The sequence below is a fragment of the Bacillus rossius genome, chromosome 5 (assembly GCF_032445375.1).
Source record: "Bacillus rossius redtenbacheri isolate Brsri chromosome 5, Brsri_v3, whole genome shotgun sequence".
In the NCBI taxonomy this organism is placed as follows: Eukaryota; Metazoa; Arthropoda; class Insecta; order Phasmatodea; family Bacillidae; genus Bacillus; species Bacillus rossius.
In genome coordinates this window covers 31,688,083-31,712,105 of record NC_086333.1, presented here as the reverse complement: position 1 = coordinate 31,712,105, position 24,023 = coordinate 31,688,083, and the positions used below count along the sequence as shown (strand labels likewise).

The 24,023-nt window shown below is 32.7% G+C and overlaps 1 protein-coding gene across 1 annotated transcript in view; it reads left to right on the top strand.

The window, feature by feature from the left end:
* The window catches only part of LOC134531691 (uncharacterized), a 187,360-nt gene that overhangs the window by 143,745 nt on the left and 19,592 nt on the right, over nt 1–24,023 (top strand). Inside the window, exons 3-4 of the mRNA XM_063367501.1 lie at nt 15,453–15,608; nt 19,121–19,428. Of these exons, the coding sequence (XP_063223571.1) occupies nt 15,453–15,608; nt 19,121–19,428 (464 nt within the window). The remainder of the gene's footprint in view (nt 1–15,452; nt 15,609–19,120; nt 19,429–24,023) is intronic.

The window sequence follows — 24,023 nt, the reverse complement described above, 5'->3', positions numbered from 1 at the left end:
TAGTTTAAGATGGCGTAATTTGTATTAAAATTTGATTAATTATATTTTTAATCAATTTTAATTTTTTTCCCAAATTTATGGCATAATAATTACGGATTTTAAATATAGCGGCCTTAAAAAAACAACGGTTACATCATTATTCAAGGTGTTGGATGTGACGTAAGCAATTTCTATTAATTTTCTTTTCATTATAATTAAGTAGTATTTCTTTAAAAAAAATTGTATTAAAAAATTACACGTTTGCTCTTACCGGGAATAGAACGGAGGACCGAAATTGATTAAGTAACTAATCATTTGAGTATGCAATTTTTTAAATATATGAAATTTTTTGTCAAAAATAAAAGAATTTGAATTTTACGGTCAAGATAAAGATCGTAACCTTGGAGCTTGGTCGCCTTTTTGGGGTTATTTTGATTCTTTCTAAGTGAAAAGGCTTTTCAGGTATTTCAAATTTCAAATTTTTGAATTATAGAGGAATAAAACGGGAAATTTTCTCTTTAAGCGGTAAGTTTTCCCTTGAAATAGAGAAAATGTTTTAGTAATTTTAAGTTATATTGAGTTATATTTAGTAATTACTGAGGAAGTTTTAGTCCAATATGGCCGCCGTGACGTCACAATCTAAGATGGCGGTAGGCACCTCTCACCTCATCCTTGAAGCCTGTCCCCGGATGCTCATTCACTTACTACTTTTGGCAGTATATTAAGAATTCGTGTTTGAATTTCGTGTCCAAGATTTATATTAATATTTTATTTGCAACTTCAGACCACCTTATTTGCTCGTTATTGAGGTTATATTTTACACAACACTGACGAGTACAGAAAAACTCGCTCTTATATTTTTAATAAAAAATTTTGTTATTGCAAGAATCATTCAAAGACCCTTTCGGATTTTTCATGATTCAATCATAAAAGACCGGAAATAATTTTTATTATTTAAAGTATTTTGTTTTTAGTTTTTTTGAAATAAATAGTTAGGATCGTACCCGGCTGTAAAAATAAAAATAAAATACTTGAATTTAACCATCGCTCACAGGAATAGAGTTTCTTGTTGATTTTTATAATTTTACTGCTTATTACTTAAACCAAAGGACAACCATAATTTCTTAACCAAGGCCAAGACAAAGAAAAACCGGTTGTGCACAAGGTATAACTAGTGACATTAAAAGTTATTCTTTATTTGTGTTTATAGTTCTGCAAATTTCTTCTGTTTCAAGGTTCGTTCCAGCTACATAATTGTGCTTAAGATTGCACAGTAAAATTATTACTTTTCGTATAACGTTTTAAATATTTTAAGCTTATGCGTTTTCAAAGGTTGCTTGTAATATGAATACTTCACTGATTTAAGACTATTAATTTTTTTAGTAAAATTAATGAAATTATTTTTTACGAGGTAAAATGATAACTCTTTACAATATAAAATGGCATTTATTTAAATTTTCCAAACCTTAAAGTATATATTATTTTAAAAATTAGGTACTGTTTATGCAGGGATAAAATATTTAATTTAAAATTTATTAATTTTAAAAGCCTTTTGATTAGTGTACATGCTTAACGGGTATTTTTAAAAAGTTTTTTTGTCAGGTATACAGGTGCTTTTTACAAACACAATAACTACTTAACTTAAAACTATAATGAACAATAACTAAACCAATTTTTTTTGTTGTGAACTTGACATAATTTAGTACTATACATTCGTATATGATACAGAAGAGCGAGAATTGCCTGGTGCAGTCCACCGTATTGAACTGATTCGTCATGGCCACAATTTTGGTGACCTTCTCCTATGACCTTGATCATTGAGGCCATAATTTTAGAGAACATTGAGCCAGGCCGCTATATTTGATTATGTAATCACAGCCACCATATTGCAATCAATCATTTCCGTTATCTTGTATTATAACGTTACAACCGTTATTTTGTTTTCTAGAACCTTCAGCAATTTTTAATTCCGCTAATTGAAATTCCGAAATTCATAATATGCAAAAATATAAGGAAAATTCTTGTAACTTAGAAAAATTTTCAATAACCATTTTAATAAAAATTATGAAAAACCACTAATTCAATGCACATCTGAGTGCTCGTTTCTTACCTGGTAAGTGCAAAATTTAAAAAAATATATTTCCCTAATGGTGGCTACTGGCAGTCTGACCCCCACCACTTATACCAGGGAATATATACTATATCAGCAAGATGACATCATGGTTGCTCTATTTTAATACGTTATCTTATTTTCATCTGATAAAAAATTATATCGCCAAATTACTTTATTTAAAACCACTAGAGCGCAGTTGTGTTAAAAATAAGATTTAAAAGTCTGCCAACTTGTTGGCATTATTGGCAACCATATTGAAAATACGTAATCACCAAACAAAAATTAAAAAAAAAATCATCCAATAAACAATAAATCATTTTCCTATTTATAAATGGGTTGAACCGATCGATTATTGTCCTCGGTTCATCCCTGCTTCGATGCAAAATAAAGATTATTTTAGCATTAAAATATTGTTTATGTATATAGTTATTTCAATATAACATTTTACAATAAACTTCTATGTTTCCAGTGCAATAACAATATAAAAATAATTTTTTCTAAATAAATGTTACCCAACAATTATTACAAACCAGCAAATTTTTTAAGTATTTGGCATCTAGTGCCCACGAATTAAGGCGAGGAGGGAAGCCCCAACACTTAACAAAGGATTGTTCATTTCTTCGTTTGAAAGACTTCTCCACCAAACCATACGCTACATCGTAGGCTGATTCTTCTCAGCCTAGAAGCCCCTGCGAATACGCATGTGGTGTATATTCTAGGTAGGAGGTCATAGGCTTTGAATCGCGAACATGGGTTTTGGCCCTAGTAAAATGTAAACCAAACGTCCAATAAATTATCTTATTCATAATACGCTCAAAAACATTTAAATACCAAATTAAATTTTATTGGTATATATATTTTGAATGAAAATAAAAATAATTACCCTTTTAATGGAATGTTTTTCGATGAGATGCAAAGTTTGAGAGGGTTTGCGGAATTGTTCATTTGGGATTTAAGTATAGTTAAAGTGTTTGAAAACCATTTTTTTAGCAAATATTGCGAGGTCACATTTAGAAGGTTAAAAAAAAGCCGAAATCAAAATTTCATCAAAATATATTTTGTTAAAAGTTTATAATATTTGAAATAATAGGTTCACGACTAGAATCTTCAATAAGCATTAAATTAGTTTGGATAAAAATGAGAATGTGGACATTTTTTGCCTTATAATATATTTTATGCGATTAGTGTTTTTCAAGGGTGATTGCTAACTTAGTCATTTGGGGTCTATGTGAAGTCTACAAATTTGATACATTGTTACGCATGGCTCAAATATAGATAACCCAATAAAAAATTTTAATTGAAGGTGGTCTAGCTAAAAAGAAAAAGCGTATTTGGGACGAGCCGATTAAAAAGATTTTTTTCTGTTTTCACCAGGCTCAGTGAATTAAAACTCGTAACTATTGTTATTTGCCTTGTAATTTAACAGAACAACAAAATACAACAACAAACTTATTCATAAAAACTGGCGTTCATGAATGCAATATATGTTATATAAAGGTGGTGAAGAAACAACAGCTTATTTGACTGCTTTTATTTAAATTTTAAGTTTAGCGGTCGACAATTAGCAAATTGCTGCAGCATCGCAAACAAGTCTAATTAAATTGTTTATGTTCTTGAGGCCGACTATAATGTGTGGATGAATAAATATAATTGTAGGATGCATTGCATTCAAATCATGACAGAGAAAGAACTAAGAGAGATAGAGAGAGGAAAAAAAGATATAACTACATAATGTCTACCTGGCTCCAGGATTCGTTAAGCAATGTGTTCATTCTGAAGGTTCTCAGTTCATGTCGACCTCGACTCAGTTTTTGTTGCCTTCGATAGCTGTACGCTTGTTTGTCAGTCCGGGTCCATGCTCTGTCCTAAATTGATAAAAGCGCTCTGAGTCATTTCCGAGGTGATTCTTCCTATTAATGTAGAACTATTGGTATGTACTTTAAAGTACAGTCATTTAAAAATATTTAAGATAAATTTTTTTTAATACATTTAAAACAATCAACCAACATATGCAGTTTTCATTTATTTTCACAACATTGGTAGTTTTTCGGTCTTTTTGAGCCAGCATGTCATTTGGTCTGTATTATTCTCCCCGACAGTTGAAAAACTGACTTAAAATGAGATGATACTTGGTTTTTAAAAATGGTAAGCTTTATAATCTACTTTTTGCTAGTTCAATTTTATAATTTGCATTATTGCATCCCAACTGGCAATCCACTTTTTTAGCTTAAGCTATATAATTGTCTCAGGTGTGCTTATGCAATACTCAAGTGGCACTTGCATCTTTATTGCTACCATTGAAAGAGATTTATTTTCACACACTAGTTGCCTCAATACCACCTGTTTGTCTTCACGTCAATTCTGTATTGCTCTTGGACGCAATATTTCTCCCTTAGGGCAACCCTTACTCTTTCTTAGACTAAAATACCGTCACTAAAACGGATATCTTAAGTCATACATATGTAATGTAAAATTGACTCATATGGAATTAATATCTTAACATTCATTAATAATTTCCCAACACGCTCTAACATATTTTTTTTTCGTGTTTGGATGTACGAGTGAAAAAACTATTAGATGACGATTTTTTTTTAGTATGAAGAGATGTAGGCATATTTTAAAAGAAGTAATAGTACATTTTTCACAGTTTTAATATTATGAAAATTTAAATGTTTGATTTAATGAAGGCCATCTTAAAAGTGACTCTCAAAAATTAAAAAAAAACTGGATTTTTTTATAGAGAATAAAGAGATTTTTCGAATAGTTTATTTTAAAATTTATGGCTAGTTAATCTTAATCAATAAGTGTTAATACTGAAATCAAACGAAACGTTGGAAAAATACAGAATGTGAAAAATATCATGAACAAAGTATTTTTTCGAAACGTTACTAAAAACCATTTTAGCTTGCTTTTGAACTAAACAAAAGATTAACAAAGCTAAACCTCAAGGAACTGAGGCAGTCCGCATATGTACTTTTTTAAAAAACCTTCTTTTTCTATCCACGTGATCGAGTACTTCTGTTGCCCACTAAATGCACGGCAGGCGTGCTGGCTTCTCCAAACTAAGCAACGGCTGTTTTCAGCGTGTGCTCACGTGTTGGAATCGTTCATTTCCTAACTTTGAAAGCCAGTAACAGCAGACTCGTTCCTGTAAGTTTTCTTGTATTTTTATTCTGTGTCTCCTGGCCCTGATTGTGAGATAACCACGTGCGTTGCGGTTTGGCTTATCAATTGTGTAATGATTACTATCGCCCATAGTTTCCGCTTCTCAATGACGTAGATATGAGTTTCATACCTCACACAAGCACGACCAGGAAAAACTTTAACCTCACGAACGTCAGCATGATAAATGGCGTGCAAAATTCGTTTATAAATCTGTACGTGCTTTGTCACTTTTTACTGAGTAGAATACTCAAACGATTAAAATCCAGAAACTTTATTGGATTTTGGTACCTTATTACGTCCTCTGCTATTCAAAAAGAGTAAATATTCGAAACATAAATAAAAATAATATTTTAAAATATATATTTTACCCTTATATGTAGTACTTAAAATAAATAACTGATTCTAATGGAACGATTAAAGTTTATTAGAATTTATTTAAATTTGCTGTTTACATCAAACCCGGCCAGTTGCTGAAAGCTGCGCAAGATCATAATCCGGATAATATGTAGTCTAAAGATGATGGGGTTTTATTAAGAAATTACTTAAATAGGATTTTCTTTTATAAATAATATTGTTATAAATGTTATTTTTTTATTTTTTTGGGTGTTATTGTTATACGTTAGTTGATTTGTTTTATGTATATAACATAACGGAATGAAACTGTCTCCACAGTATTTTTTGAGATTGTACTTGAACTCGCTGGCCTGCATTCTCGCGCAAAGAAGCCCGTGTGTCGCACGAGACCCCGCGAGAGGTTGGCGAACTACTCGCCTGGACTCCAGGAGAGCTGGAGCGGTCGTCCTTGGCGCCTCCCCCCTCCTCCGCCAACCTAGAGGTCACGCGCAAGCCGACGGAACGAGTACCTTCTCCAAATATGCATTGGGAAGCCAGGCGCTCTTCGAACAAGGAGAAAGATCAGCTGCGATGAAACTACCTCTAGCACAGGATTTACCTGACCTTCAAAATTATTAATAACCTTCCCGCATCCGTTCTTTGAATCGTTCTGGAAAACGGGGAAGTTTGCTTTGATCGCGTCATCAGCTTGAGTCACTGTCGCCATCACCATAGAAGCCAGCGTCTTCACCTGTATTACTGTAAGAACGAGAAATCGTGGACACCGAAGCATCTTAATCCCTAATATCTTCCTCTTTAAGCGTTCATCATTATACCACGTATGAAGAATCTACTTGATATGGGCTTGAAAGTATTCTTACTTTTCACGGTAATGATACTTCCATTAGTTTCAGTCTTTCTTAAACCGTCAGCATACTTCAATTTAAGTTCTTTGTCGAGATCAGGAGAGCTATAAACATAATCTTGTTAAGACACGGGAAATTATTTACATCATGCAGCACACTCTTCATAAGTGTAGAAGCTTTATTTATGTCCTCTATCTCGGAAATACGGCTGGTTTTACAAGTTTTGCCATGTTTTTTTTAAGCTATAAACTTGTGTAAACAACCTGCTATAACGATCACACCTTAACAATTGGGTAGAGGATTTTTAACAGAATCATTTTTCTCTTGACGTATAGCATTCCTTCTCAGGACCAATTTTTTGGTGCAGTATCTACAGCTATGTCCTTCAGATTATGCAGCTGGCAAACAACCTGGGATGCATATTGGCTTCTGTGACTTATTACAGATGCTTACTGAAAGATTTAATTTGGATCAATTCCTTAAATGTAATTTGTAATATTTTGTTAGCGAAAGTAAGATTAACCCATTTAATAACTTGTCGCAGTTAGTTCCTATTCCTGCCAACAGATGGCACCACATGTTGTGTTGAGATAAATATTATTTATTTTTTAAGCGGGATGCAGGATGTGGGATGCTTTCTCACGGTGGCAAGAGAAATAGGAATTCTCTAGAAATCATGAAGTATGATGTTCGTCTTGCAAGATATGGTTTCTCAGTTTTTTAAAGGAATAGTATTCGACTAAGTAATGAAATAATTATTTGTATGGATTCCACCTTACATATAGTGATAAGTGCTGTTTAAGCAACAGGAATTTAGCAATTTATAAGAAACTCTGAGTAATATTGCATGCCTTATTAAGTAAAATTTTTTTCATGCAGGGATAGATTTCTCAGAAATAACCAGAAGCACTTGGAGAACATCAGCAGAAGTCTCGGCAGGAATAACAAGGAGGACACGGAGAAAATACAACGGAAGTGAAACCATGAATGACCAGAAAATCGTCGAGAAACAAACAAAATATTGACATGGCATGGAGAATAATACCCAAAGACTCGCAGCAGAATATAACACGTTTCCAGCTTAATAAAATTATGGTGTGACCTCGCTGTTACTCGACCACGACGACCTTGGCTGAAGATGAGTAATCTGGCCACGAAACGAGCGTGGCCTCATTCTCAAAGTTAATAGGTTTTGATAAATAACTATAAAACAAGAATACACGCAACGTTCACAATCGCCTTTACTCCGTCTGATTACTCACTTTCCACGTGTGCTCTAGAACCACGGGTAATTGGAAAAGGGTACTTACTTCAAATGGTAGATCAAAAATCTAAAATTTAATATAATGTTAAAATATTTCAGTAAAAATATAGCAAAAGCTAAACAAAAATTATATTTACATTGTTCAGAACTTACACAACTACATTTTTATTCATGCGTGTATGTTGTCTTTTTATCAATTTATACGTTCGTTTGTCTTTTTGTCCGTTTGATCCAGACTCACTCTAAAAATACTAAACCGATTTTAAGAATTTTTATGTTCTTGGATGGATCACTGGCTGAATAAAGAATAAGGTTATATATTATTTCAAGGATTTAAACTTTAGAAGAGAAAAGTTTTGGTGATATGGTTTTGAAATAACTAAATACTTCTCGGAAGGTAATTGAGTAGAATTAAAGATATTGGATATTCTTATTTTCATTCCTAAATTACTTCGTCATTTTTTTAAATAATAAAACGGAAATTTACACTATATGAGGTGTTAAGTGGATGCGTTTAGGCATATAAAGAAAAAATTCATAATTTATAACCTACTAGACTATGTTTAAAGCATATAGATCAAAATGCAGTTTGATTTGTATTTTTTAATTATTGAAGATTCAACCGTTAAGTGAGTGTAAGAAATAGCTTTTGTTTGATTATTAAAAATTCATGTTAATGAGCAAATAAATCTGGCGGTTATATATTGGGCACGAATAATGAACAGCAAATTGGCCAATTCAATTCATAACAGTTGTAAAATTACTAAGTTTTGTTTCATATTCCTTAATCTACTGGAGTGGCATTTTATAAACTAAGTATAAAAAAATTATGCATGTAATTTATTTTTAATTTCACCGCTTAGTTTTTTTTAAATTTAAAAATATGTATAACGTGAGATAAAATATTGGGTCGAACAATAAAAAAGTAAATTCTGTGAAAGTGTTTAAGTTGACATCCTGAATTCAACATTTAAGAGGGTGAAAGGTGACACAAAGGTTTATATTGATCGTTTCAGCCAGGTATGAAGAAGGCCAGACATAAGACATTAATAGAAAAACAACCAATTACTAGCATTCCTTTTTCAAAAATTTTTATAATTGTCTTCCTATGCAGAGGAAAAGGGGTTTGAAATGGATTTGTATCTAATTATTCATAACTCTTGGGCTACCCAAGTGGGATAAGATATTTAATAAGTGTAATTTGAATATATAATCTATCAATTAAAAAAGTGTATTTTTGAGTTTCTTGTAAATCGATTGCCACTAATTTGATAAGTGCCAAGTTTTGTTTTATAGTAAAAATCACATCTATGAACCTGATCAAGGGGTAAGTTTTATATAAAGGATGAAAATAAATCTTACAGAACCGCCAAAGTTTTGATATTTTACCTCTAGTAATGTGTAAATGGGATGTGTAGGTTTGAGATAGGATAAATACTGGCACGTTAAAAAACATTGAGTGGGAAGTTAATCATTTACTATTAATTCAAATAATTCAAAGATGGTATAAGACAGCTATAAAATGTATACTGAATGGGGGTGAGTATATAAATAGATATACATACATTTTAATTGAAAAATGAAAACTTACTGTTATTTTAGTGTACGCTGATTAAAAAATGTGTCTAATATATTTTGATTTTGTTTATTATTTCAATATCTCTACGTATCTACTGATACTGAAGGGGTAGAAAAAACTTTTTCATGTAAAAATAAAAGTATGAGAACTTCATGATTCCTTGGAATATTTTACTTTCTGGGGCAAGAAAGCTATTATTTTATTCAGGCATTGCATGTAAAACAATAAATACAAAAGTATGCTAAATATGTATTACATTTAAAAAAGGGTGCGAAAAATGTTACTAATTTACTTACAACTAAATAGTAAACAAAAACATAAATTATATGTTGTCAAGGATTAAACGGGAGAAAAATTTGCAAACGTAGACAATATTAAATATCTATAGCTTATGTACTGCCACTTCAAAATTGTTTTTATGCAAAAACCACATAAAGCCTAGACATTGTATTTATGATTTTCTTTACACATGTAATTTTTTTTCGATGCTTCTTGTACGAAAAACACTTTCCTGAAATTGGCGTAAGTGAACCATTGGATAGTAAGCTAGTTTATTATAAATGTTGCTTAACAAATACGTTTGAGCGATTTTAATTTTTTTCCTATTACTATAATCGGTTGATTGAAACCTTCACTTCACCGTTAAATTACTTTTTTCCATGAAAATCACATGTAGCAATAGGGAATAGGAAACTTTATTCATAAATAATAACTATTCTTTTAAATATAACTATATATCTCGATCCCTATCCACCAATTTCAGTTCTTATTGATTATGATTTTAAAAAAATTTAAAATGTTTCTGGGAACTTCAGTAAGTAAATATTTCAAGAAAATAAAAATGGAAATTTTTGGTTAAAATACTTATAATGAAATGATAGGAGCATTACAATATTTTTTTTTCTTATATCTAAATAATTAATAATCATCTAAATTTTTTGAAAACTGCTAAAGACATTCATCATAGTTCTGAAATGTTATAATTATGGTTATTCTTTTAATATTTTGTGATAAAAATAGTAATGTAAAACCTAGATAGAGAAAAAATATTTTATTAAAGAATATTTTTGAAAAACTGAGAACATATCAAATGGAAAAAAAAACCTCTTGTGTTTACCAGTATAAGTATAAATATTTTGGACAATTTTGGTACAAAACTGGCGTTGTCTTAACTTACACAATGATTTAAATGCTTCAGGTTAAAGTTTACAGTTTGGAAAAGAGTACATTTTTTCTGCATATCTATGCTGACAAATCTCGTTTGACTAAATTTCTGTAAAACCGCATTAACCTACATTTCGTACTTTTAGACAAAAACGTAAAACGTTTTTATTTATTTCGTGCTTGATTGTTCCAAAACCTCGCTCACCAACTTTTCATCCAAAATATTGCTTTAAATTAAATATTTATAATTTTACAGTAACAATTTTAAAAGTTGGCAACAATTTTTAAGCAAATATTCACAATGAAGTGAGAAAAATATTTCAAACTTTAATTACATTACATTATTTCAGTTTATTTTAAATATTAAATGCATTCCTTAAACAATTGATATTTGAAATTAAATATTTAAATAAAAAAATTGTATAACCACAAAAATCCCTTTCAGCTCAGCATATGAGCATACGAAGGTTTTTTTCTGAAAGGAATGAAGGTCCACGTATAAGCAGCTTTAAATATCAGTCAAAAACATTCTGGAAACATTAATTATATTATACTTTATATGTTTTCGAATTTTGGCTAGGAATAAGTCAAACATTTTCGTTTTATTCAAGCAGTCAAAATTGTTAAATTTTTTAAAGATGAATTAAGCATATTTGTAAATTATATAGAATATTCTGGTTCATACCTGCACAGATTCCTCCATGACTGTTAACACAGGTACTACACAGAAAGCTGGTTGATGTGACTTAGAGTTTGGCATTGCCACATGCTTGAAATCTGCCCAGAGCAGTGCCGTGGGTTTATTTAAACCCCTACGAAAGTAAACCACCCATATTCTTGCATAACATATAATTTAAATTTTTTTTTATCTACGTAAAGGTTTGTAGCTATCAAAAATTATTTTATACACAAAACTGGTGTGATATTTAAAAGATTTAAAAAAAATAAAAGTGTTCGTATAGTTGTCAACAACGAGAGTAATTAAGTTTTTGTTCGGTGAATTATTTAGCTCAAACCTTGCAGCAAGAGTTGGTTGTATAAAAATGTTTTTAAAACAAATTTTATGTTATACTGTTTAGGCGCATTAATAATGAATTTTTAAAAGAAACACAATACGTACTTTGAAGTGCACGCGCGCCTTGAATGGATGTTTAAAATGCTGAAGTCTCATTCAGATACGTTTTTCTGCTCCATCCACGAACCGAAGTCTTACAGACAGCCAACCGAGTGTGGCGGCATTCACCTGTATATATTCGCTTACGTGAACATTAAGGGGCGTGCCAAGCGTAAAAGTATGCCGAAAATAATCTTCGTGATGACAAAACCACCCAGAAACACATTTTCAAAACTTGTATTGTGGTAATAATAAAGATAAGTGTATTTTGAAAAATATGTTTAAATCATGGGATTATGATGATTATAACTCAATTTACTAAACTTTTTTTTTTGTTTTTGCATCTTTTTAGCTCAGTGGCTAATTGTCTGGGGTTGAATGAAAAATATTTATTTTCGATTTACACCACAGAACAGTATCTTCTTACATTTTTATATTAATTATCATTGCATTTTAAACACTAAAAATTACGAAAATTATATTCGCTGTTATTAGCTAATCAATAAACTATTTGTACAAATTAGTAATTTTTATACAGGGCTCAGCAAGTAAGTTAAATTATTTTACAATATGTCATACAACCTTTACTAATTTTTAAGTCTCGTTTTTTATCCTTACCTCTAATAGTCGACTTTGCACATAATGTTGATTATTTCATTTTTTAGACTTGAACTACAGGGTCATTTATTGACAGTTAAACACCATACCTTCCTTGCAATTGTGGTTCTTTCACGGACATATTAAACGGATATTCACTCAAAGTTATGTATTGTATGTAAATAGTCGTGCAAGTGATGAAAAATACGGACACTTGCGCTATTTTGTACATCCTTTATATTAAACTTAATGAATATATGTGTTTATAGTATTGGTGACTGGACAACAAATGGGAAGTAGGTTTCATCTTATAATTTCTGAACGATCCCTTGGATAAAATAAATGAGAAGTCTATAGACGCGTGAGACAGAGACTTAAAGAGGAAATTTTGTTCGTTTATGAAATTTTGCACATTTAGCATTTAAAATAAACAAAACTAACTGTCTTATTCTGATTAAAATATATCTCAACTGAGAAACCTCTCCCCTCCCCCGCCCCTAAATTATTACCAAGTACGCAAGATTAAATTTCTGAAATATATCTTTACATTTTTGTATTCGAGACTCTCTCGTTAAATTTAAGAAAAACGTTTTGATTTACTCTGTTACACCCAAGCTATGTCGGATATTTCAATTATATGTGTAAATATAATTAACTCTATATCCTTTAAGCTGTGAAACTATTTCTGTGCTAAAAATAAAGGTAACTGAAATGTGATGGATTTTGTTAATTTTTTAATAATTGTTCAGTGTATTAAGTCAAAAATTAGTTAAACTTTTTAGACACCCATTATTCATACTACTTGGAACGTAAATATATAATTTAACGTTTTTGATACTATGATAACTGAGGGAATTGGATACATATATACATTATTTACCTCTCATCTTCATCCAATTTTAAGAATCGTTAGAAATAATCTTAAAATATATATCATTCCTATTAAGGAAGTTTAAGTAATTGGTACGTTTCTGAATATTTTTTTCTTCTTATATTTCACGAAGTAATATTTTTACCATACACGAAACTAATCGAGAAAGATAATTTTAAAATGTTAATTTATATGTATGAAAGTTCATTGTGTAAAAATACGTTAGTTTTCTTAAAAACTCTACATACACACATACTTTTTAAAGTTGACCATCTTTGGCGTCTAGGGCTCACGAAATGTTAAACTAATTAAAACATGAAATGCGCAACACAGTGAAAACTTCAATTTATAGATATTCTTCTCGATCTGCATTACACCAGCAGGAACATTTTTTGACAGGAGGTTGGCTAAAGTTGTAGACAACCTTCCTATCCTCACGCCAACACTCCAGACCTGATACTAGGTTTCCGGCCTCCAACCTATCCAGAAAGAGAAAGAGAGAGAGAGAGAGAGAAAGATTTTAGCCTCCAGTCAACACCGGTTATTTCAAGGATTTCTTCTTCGCGGATTTTTATTTTCTTGACCTCCCTAAAAGTAAAAAAAAAAATCAAATCGTATTTAAATGATTCTTTTTTCAATAAATCAAGACGCACATGCCTGCTTATCAGAGATTTAGCGTGGAATACGTGATGATATACTGAAAATCTTTCCAGTTACTCAGAGCAACATTTTCCAGAAGAATTTAGTTACATAAATAAAATAATAGTATGAAAATACTTGATTTTTCCATTACGTTAATCGTAAATCAAGTAGTGTGAACTCATGTGTGATATCGCTTAGCTGAAATGACGCTTACTTTTTGGATTGCCGAAAGGTGATTCCAGCATCAATCAGGATCCTATAAGCACTCGGTTTGACTGTGAACTAATGTTTTGGCAGTCGAAAACCTTTTTAACTTGTCAACAGTTGAACGCGTCTAGTGACTGTTACTTAAGCAGTTTTAAACCTGTCTCGGTTTCCAATAACGTAAGACATTTAGCAACACCGAGCTACTGTTAAGCACACCTGGCTTACATTATAGGTTAACTATAGTGGTTCTAATCTTCATATAATGTATATATTAAAAAGTAATGTTACATAAAATTATGAGGTCGCAAACGTTTGATGTCAGTCCATGCATGAACATTTCATAAAGGAATTTCATGTCTGCCATAAATATTATGGCCACAGATCTCCTCCTACTTCTTCACAGTACCTTGAAAGTTCTTATTACGATAAGTGCCAACCTACTCACTTACAAAGAGCTCTCTGTAACTATCTTCATTTGCGATTGTGACCCCATATTTGTTACGTGTAACCTGTAATTAAAGTTTGTCAAAGGACTTTTAAATAAATCTTTATATTTGTACTGGGCTTTTAGCTTCATTCACAGCATGATTTTTTAATTATTGTGCGCAGAGGCCTATCATTATCTCATTTAACTCTTAAGATAACGTGTTTAAAATGACACATGCAAATATATATAGGTACTACTTTAGAGAAACACAATCCAGTTAAGATAATAAAATTCAATATTGATTTTTAAATTAATGTCATTTTCAATACAGTTACTCATCTCCGACTTTTAATAGATTGTTTGAGTGAAAAAAAGTATAACATGGTATATTATTTAAAAAATATGGTAACTACTTTCACCATGAGACACGTTTTTTAATGTTGCAATTTTTTAAATAAGATGATCCTAATTAACGCCACAGATTTTTTTACGGCTAAATTTAAGAGCGCAGTCCATCACATCGGGACATGTTGCAACATTTTTACGTTTGACTCACGTTTGGTGAGAAAAGGTTTTGAATTCCTGTCCAAAAATCCCGATTTTAATTTTCCATGCCCTACTGAAATATTTCCAGGCAAAAGGTAGGATCATCCCTCACAATAGGCCAGCACCAGTTCATTCACGTACTTGCCTGACTTATAATGCAGATGTCCCTGTGATGGTCCCACAGTCCTCAAGATGTACCGGATATACTTACTAAAATATCTATACTCAGGGCTACTCTGTTTAAAAAATATTCCCTTCATTTTACGTATAACGCTCGTTAAAAAAAAAGTTTCATCTTAAATTCATACGTACTAAGTCCACTTACTTTGAACATGAATCAACAAGAATAATATAGGCATATAAAAATTAATTCTGAAAACTGGTTTTAATTACTGGAAAAACAAATACATATTTCTTCCAGGTTTGTTATTTTACCTTGTTTATAACGAAAATACAAAACTCAGAAGAAGAAATATACGGCGTTTATCTACAAAGACCCAGCTAACCGAAATCAAGAAAGGACTTTTATTTGGTGAATTCTTGTTTGTCAAGTCAGTAAACGTGCTGTGTTGTGTATCCGGACAGCACCGGGACTGCGTCCGGCCACTGTCTCGGGGCAGAGCGGAGCCAGACTCCGGCCTGGCCTCGGGCCACAGCTGGTCGCTGGGAAGCCCGCGCGGGAGACGAGTTTGCTCGGACTCGCACTCGCTGGTGCAGGCTAACTCAATACCGGCTCTGCAGGTACGTGACTAGAAGCCAGCTATACCTTTGTCCTTGCATTATCTTTGTCCGCGTGCGCAGCAAGCTGAAGAACGCTGGCAGTAGTTAGAATTTTATTATTTGGTATTATACTCAAGCCAGTCAAATTAGTAAAATTGTTTAGTTCTTAATTTTTTTTTAACTACGAATAAAATAAATGTCACAATTGTAATACTGTACAGAAAAAGGTTTTACTTAGCGAATAAGAATGTAAATAAAACAGAGGCATTATGAGCTTCTCAACACTTTGCCAAAATGTACGACAATCAGTAGAAAAAAAAATTTCATTTTGTAATTTGAAAATATAAAAAGTGTGTTTATTAATACAAACAAAATAATTTTAGTGGCTTGTGATACATTTTTTATGTGGCGTCATTGTTCTCAAACATTTTAGTAATAACATGATAATATAAAATGAAATGATATTTGACATGGGAACGGAAGTTTCCTTTTAGGTAAATTTCAAACATATATTACATCTTGTAGCTATTACCATGTAGCGACATCTACAAAATTTTAATGTAGTTTTTCGTTTCGTAGTCCATAGACCCCAAAGCTATCGGTAATGTAAAAGTTTTAATGTATAGGATAACTGCCGTACATTTTCACAAATAACTTCCAAAGTTATATATAAAATATATAAGTGGGAAATCTTAGTCCAGTACGTTAACGGGAAATATCCGAACCAAGGGGTAGAAAGAGGGGAGATTTTTTAAAATAAAAATCACTATAACTCACATAATATGACGAATATCACATCCGCTTGACGTATTATAACTTGTAAAAGTTTTGTAAAAGTAATACCAAAATCTTTGTCTAAATAAAATTCAACTTAACTAACCACAACTAAAAGGAGTGGAAAAAACAAGGGTTTGAGGACAAAATAAAACACATAACACCGTTCGTTTGTTCAAAATAAAATTCGTTCCAAATGTATATTAGTGTTGTAATTTGTATCTAAAACATTTTTTTTAAACAATTTTTTTCAGAAAAACCATTGCTACAAGGGGTTCAAACTAATCGGGGTAGAATTTAAAAAAAATTCATAAATCTTTGTTGGCACACTATATAATTTGTTCAAATTGTTTGTGAACACTATAAAAAAATCCAAAAAAATTGTCTGAAACACGTTTTTATACCACCAACAATTTGCTTCAAAGAGTGGATGAAAAAGGGGTTTAAATACAAAATAAATGCATAACTACCTAAATTAGTACACCATCAAAACCTTTCAAATTTTTTGTAAATCTTTTAATTTTTTGTGTAAAAACGTACTTGAAACAATTTTTGATAAGACGAGCCATTTTTGGTTGGGGCTAAAAAAGGTTGCAGTATTAAAAAAATTATAGTAGGCTACCCGTACCATGTATACTGTTAAATCCGTTCTTATTCACTGTATATACTTACATCATTGTCTATAACTTTCATCTAAAATAATCTTTATACGACTAATCATTACTGCAAGATGTAGAATACACAAGGGTTAAATGACAAAATAATTCATAATCCCTTAGTATGCACACTATCAAATCCTTTCAACCTTAATAATATAACCTAATTATTTCTTCTGATACAATTTTTAATACAATTAAACATTGCTGCAAAGGGTTGATAAATACGGGTTAAAATGACAAAATAAACTAATAACGCCCTTAGTAGACATACAACCAAATCATTTCATAATTTTTTTTAAAAAAATTAATTTGATTATTCTTATCTATAAACGTTTTTGGAATTTTTTTTTATATAACAGAATTGAACTGCAAGGGGCTAAAAATGCCTTGGGTTGAAATAAAAAATAACTTCTCTACCATGTGCACATTCGAATCCATTCTATTTTTGGTTTAACTTTTTAGACATTGTCTAATGCAAACTTTTATGCAACATAACATTACTGCAAGGGGTGGAAATAACAAGGGTGGAAAGTTAAAAATTCAATACTATCAAATCAGTTCGATTTCTATTTGTTAAAACCCTCAACTTTATTTAAAACGTAACGCTGAAATAATTTTTGATAAAACCAACTATTACCGTCAAAACAGTGGTTGAAATTTAAAAAAAAATAAAAAAATAAAAACTTCCTAAGTATCAAATTTTTGACGTGACAACGTCTAAAAAATAGATGAACGCCGGCCACACGCACGAAAAAGTGTCCCGTAACGCACATTGTCCCTCTACGATGTGTCCCGTTACGCTCATTGTATGCTTGCGCCGCATCTCTTTTCCACTCGATTGGAACCACCATCGATTTGGCTTTTCAATCATGTTTTCGTCGTTTGAATTATTAATATTATGTAATTTAACGATCGTCCACCGATTTTCAGCACAATCGCTACGGGTATTTAAAAGTAATGTTGAATTTTCTAATACGTTTTTGTACAAACAATAGTGCTTTACAGTTATACATAATAATTCAAATTACACCCGGTATATTTTGCACATTGTTTTTAAAAAAACATTGTAAACATTATAATAAGTTTGGTATATTTGGGACGCATATTTGTAATAAAATCGTAATATAAAAACGAAATAATATTATTCCCCTACGGTACTGTCATCTACTGTGACGGACGAATCGTGATATCTATCCGCTTCCGCGACAACCAGGCACTAGTTAATAAATTTTTTCTTTGTGTATCGCGAGGGGCATTAGTATTAATGAATTATAAAAAATTTCGTGCCCGGAGCCACAATTGCATATCAATTTAAGCACAGGAAAACATAACAACGTAAAATAATCTCGATGAATTTTAATCTCGGCCCCAGCGCACCACGAGCGTCTGGGTTGGAGATTAAAGCCGAAATTCTTTCTTAAACTTACTAATATTTATTTTATTAACTGCAAGGGCATTTCTATTAAATTCTACGTTTAATTTCACGACGAACAATCTTTGTCGTTAAATATGTCATTGCGAAAAAGCGTAAAACATTCTCGACGGTCTTGAAGTTAAATAGCAAACATGTATAAAAGTTATGGATTAATTAATATCGTCGTTAAATTAATAAACATATTTGAATTAATGTGTGCAAATAAAAGTTAATTTATCAATTAAATTATATATTTCATTTCACTCCTTCTTTGTATCCATACAAAATAGTCATAATTCAATAAAAATGATTCAATTTTATTCATAAAAGTATGCAATCATTTCATCAATGTTTTGTTATGACGTTGTCACGTTAAACTATCGTCCGTAAACCGACTTTACAGACAACCAATTTTTTTTTCTCGAAATAATTTAAAACTGTTTTAACATTATTTTATGCCTTTGTCGAAATAAAAAAAAATTTGATCTCGAAATTATTGCAAGGGATGAAAAATAGTGCCTCGAGGTAAAAAAAAAAAAAAGATAATTTCCTTGGTTAGCTTATGTTATGAAATTTGTTGTTGCCTATTGTGTCAAAAACATTCAAAATATTTTCGCTGCATACGAGAAAATTTTTCAATCGATCAATTTGTGATATTGGAGAACATATTGTGCATTGTTAAAAAGTTCCAGGAGTTGGTGGAAGTGTCCAGAAGAGGACTGGCTGGCGAGAGCTGGCCTCGAGCGGCGCGTGTCCCGGAGTGTAAGCTCGGCCGGGCGGCCTCGCGCCGCTCTTATAGCCGCGGCGGGCGCGCGCGGGCCGCAGTCAGCTGCAGCCATGCCGCAGGGAGGAGCCTCGCTGCTGCAGCCGCCGTCGCCCGCCACGCAGCGGCGCATGCGCGACAAGCTGGCCGAGGACCCGGCCGCCACGCGGCAGCACGTGGCGCACCTCCAGGAGTGGCTGCGGCAGCAGCCCCACCTGCCGGACGAGGAGGGTGAGTGCCGTCAGCGCCCAGAGGGCTCCTGCCCCTGGAGGATATACACTTACAACTCATTGGGGATTTTAATAATTATTCCTTAGGTATTTTAAACATTCTTTATTCTTTCCCGCTAAACTATCCTCGAGCTAGTTTTATCAAAATGATAATGTTCAAACTATTGAAGTCGCGTCATAACATGAGGCAATATAATATTTTTAAGTTATATTTTCTAGTTTGAAATCATGAAGACTTAAAATTACACACTACTTAAAATTTAATTGTTTAGTTTGTCAATCATATTAAATTATTTTTTCACATAGAACTAGACAAATGAGGAAAATAATATACTAATTTTGAGGCAAAACGTAATTCACATTTTCAAGTCAAAATTTTTTACGGTTTTGAAAGTTGCGTTAGCAAATCATTATCTTAATGACAAACGTATGAGGAAGACGAAAATCTGCCTGCTTCATCACTAGCCTATATGACTGAGCCAAGACTCAAACAAAGCTGTGACATAACAATAACGCCAATGGTTCTGTTCGAAAGAAATCTCAGTACTAAAGGTATTTATTTTCCTTTTTGATTTTACTACGACAGTTAGAGATGCATTTTCGGTTCAGTGGCTGCCGAAATTTGTCTGGTTCTAGCGTGTTTTAGCACATCTTGGATTACGTGTCTGTTGATGTTGGTAGGGTCATGAATTTTACGTGAAAAATAATTTGAGACTAAATGAAAGTTAAAACACTGAATCATCGTCTGTGTTTCATAATTGAGCGAGTTTCTTTTCATTTTAAGCCTATTGTTAGAACACCAATCACATTTATTCAGTGCGGAGGCAAACGCGTCCTGAGCGGCTCGGTCAAACATGGCAAAGACTTCTCTCGCAGACGGCCGCCAATCACAAAGAAAATATCTCTGGTGCGGGTGAACATTTTGCAGTCCAATGAGTAGGGGCAGGCATTTTTCGTGAAAAAAACCTGAACGCCTAATTGACTGCAAAAAGGTGTACCCGCACCAGCGGTTTGTAACTTGTGATTGGCGGCCGTCTGAGAGAGAAGTCGTTGCCATGTTTGACCGAGCCACTCAGGACGCGTTTGCCTCCGCACTGAATTACTGTGATTGGTTACGAAACGATCGACATAAATAAGAAAAAATCCACCCAATTACGAAACATAGACGATGCTACAGTGTTTTAACATTCAACTGGTCACGGAATCTTTTCGCGAAATATGCATGCCTTTACAAATGAGCATTCAGAGTTTTTCGCTAAAAATTCCTGCCCATTCTCATTGGGACTCCAAGATGTGTTACATCATAACCTAGTTGAGATTGTTTTAATTTATCGGTATTTTTTTCCTTAAACTTGTAATTTAATCAATCCATTAAAAATTTGTCTTTAATGTTTTGGTTTCCATTCCGGTATTGCTGTGCCGCAACTTTAAAAATTAAGTTATATGGTTTATTAAAAGTGCGAAAGATTGTAAGATATGGAAGCTTTAAAATAAAAAATCTCATTAAAACTTTTAGCCTATAATGAGAAATATATATATTTGGAAATAAATTTTGGATGATTATTGATATCGGTAAATTTAAATATCAGCAACTCAAAATATGATATTTTACGTTTCGTCATAACAGTAATAAAATATATATTTTACGCTTAGAAGTTTTATAAATTTTATTATGCTATGTTAAAAAATTATTTTCTGAGACTTCTTGAAGGTATTTTATTACTCAAGTATAAAGTTAAAAATACATTAATGGGCTTAGCAACTTTAAGCAATGCGTCCACCATTACCAAATGAAAAAACAGTATAAATGATTTAATGTTACTGGAAATTTTCAGAACGCTGACCATATATATTTATGAAATTTGGGCGAATTGAGACGTATTCTTTTAATTTCATTTCTTTTTTCATTCCCAATCAAATTTACTGTGGATAACAAAGAACAGCACAACACCACAGCAAATGTATAAAATTCTTAAATTCGGATTCGGAAGATAAGGCGAGAATACGTAGCAATAAGTTGAAACCGGCTGAGGAGAGTATAGAATGGTCGGGAAAGGTAGTGCTATGGAACACGAGCCAGCTGTATGAGTGTGCTCAGACAGAAGCACTGCACGCGTCGTTTAAGGTGAACCCACCGCTGGAAGTCAACCGTCGTGAGTGTTAGAGCCGACTATCATTGAAGCCTACATGGACACTGTTATTTACTCCGCGTTAACAATATATGTTTTCACATAAACATTTGTGACGTGAAATTAAATTTAACATAACAGGTGAATTAATCTAATATCCACGCCAATGCAAAAGTATTGTAAAGACAGCCAATCAAAACAAAACAATACTGTGTTTCTTTTTTATTTTATTTTTACCTTTGTTCTCTATTTCATCTTATTGTAGCTTTTAAGATTTAAGTTCCGTACGTTTTTAAACTTAAATTATTTTATTTTAATCATTTAATCATATCAAGGTAATTATTATTTTTTTAGTTAGAAAACGTTTTTTAAATAATTTTATTACAAAATTATGTATTAAAAATCGTTCATGAAATTGTAACACATATTTAAACGTAAAGGATTTATTTTAAAATATAGATCGGAACTTGTGCTGGAAAATTTCAAACACATTGCCTCTTAATTTGCCCTTAAGTTTTAAATAGCTTTTTCAACGAATAAAATGTTTTAGATACTTTTTTTAATAACCGTGATTTTATAGTAATATTACTTAATTGTGAATTGACTTAAATCTATTTGTTCTATAATTTTCGTTATGATATCACAATATTCACATATAAACACCATATCGAATAAAGGGAATCTCCTTTTGCAAATGTGACATCATACCGCAGGAAAGGATGGCGTATATTAAATTCTGCTACTCATTACGGAAAAGTTGTGAACGCAAACAGGAAGAAAGCCATGATCAGAAAATGTGTGTACGATTAATTCAGAATATTTTACGCCGGAAATAAATGGACCCAAGTTGAGCAACTTCCAACAAGGCCAACGACAAGCAGAATCGAGGCTAATTCTTTAAACTTGTCCAAGTTTTCTGGGAACCTGTCCGGGTGTTCTGGCGTCCTTTACTCTTGAACCTTCAACTATAAGGCAGCGTCGGGAGAAACCTGCAGCCATGAGCTGTTGTGAGTCAATAGCGAGCGAGCATTATAAGTTCCTGCATGATTTTTCTTACCTAAAATACTATTATAGATGGAGGAATAAGGCATTACAAGGATACAGGTTACTAGTTTGTGAGGCACGAGCTTAAAACAAACCCGATTGTTTTGCTATGCGATTGTCTTTAAAACGTTTGATCATGGTATGAGATCTCAATTCAACATTTCGATCCGAGTTCCGTGCTTTTATTGAAGGAGTGGCGTTCAACCACTTTCCTGTGACCTGAAACCCCAGAATTTGACAACTGTCTCAGGCAAAGATGGCTTTATTCGCAAAACTACAAACGCCACACTTAACGAGGAAGTTCCGTGACCTTTGCTACAAAGCATCCGGGGAGTTCTACGAAAACTGCACAGAACTAGATGTGCATACGTGCTGCGAGGTCCATTACCACTTTGGCTGGTAGTCAAAAACACATAAATAATAGTTTACATGTGGCTAATGCTACGTCTATACCCTAACTGTATACCAAGTGTACTATAGGACACGGCCAGTCTCTTATTATTAGAGAACAGATTTAGGTGTCCTGTCTGTTTTGATCTGTCGCTCAATTCCGCGCATGCGCAGAGCTCAATGTTTCGTTTATCTCGTCCAGATGGTGGATTCACGTCTGGCGTTAACACTTCGATATAGACATTTTCGTGAACATCAGGGTACGTACCGAGGGCGTTGGTGAGCCAAATGAATCATTTTTATTGCGAAACTATCCTGGAATACATTTTGTACACTTTAATGGTCTTAACAAAAAAAAATTGCAACTTTAACTTTCTTGAAAATATTATAAATTCGGTTGACATTTGTGCTATGATGCTGCTATCTCTTGTATTTTTTTGCCGTAACCATTGTATCGATGGCTGTGAAACGTCCGCCAGTTTGCGTTGAAACCAGTTTCCAGCCTCAAGCAGGGCACCGTTTATTTAAACGGTTGGCGATTTTTTTTCCTCATTGGGATTCGGTTTCTTCACGTTCTGGAACGCGACCCTCGAGTTGGGTTAGGATTGTATCCCAACAAGGCAGTGCGTATTCGCTACGTTACCCGAACGACGGGGGATACCGCCATAACCCTCGGTCTGACTGCTGTGAGCGCCTTGCCCTGCCCTGGTCGTGCCCTGAAGATAGTCCTGAGAGAGTCGTATGTTTCATGCGAGTGTTGGCTAATGCTAACGTGTCTCAGCGTTTCTGTCATCAATCCGTTACAAGGTTTAGATGAACGTTACCGGTCGTGTTTTGTGACACATGAAGAAATAGTTAACGGTTATAATAGTATTGCATTTAAATTAATATCACTTAATTAAATAAGTGTACGCACTTTGCTTTGAATATATTATAAGCAATTCAACCAAAAATATGTATAGTAACTATTAAACAACTGTTAAAACCGTTATTACAAATTGTAAATCAATCAAATACTCATCTCGATGAGAGG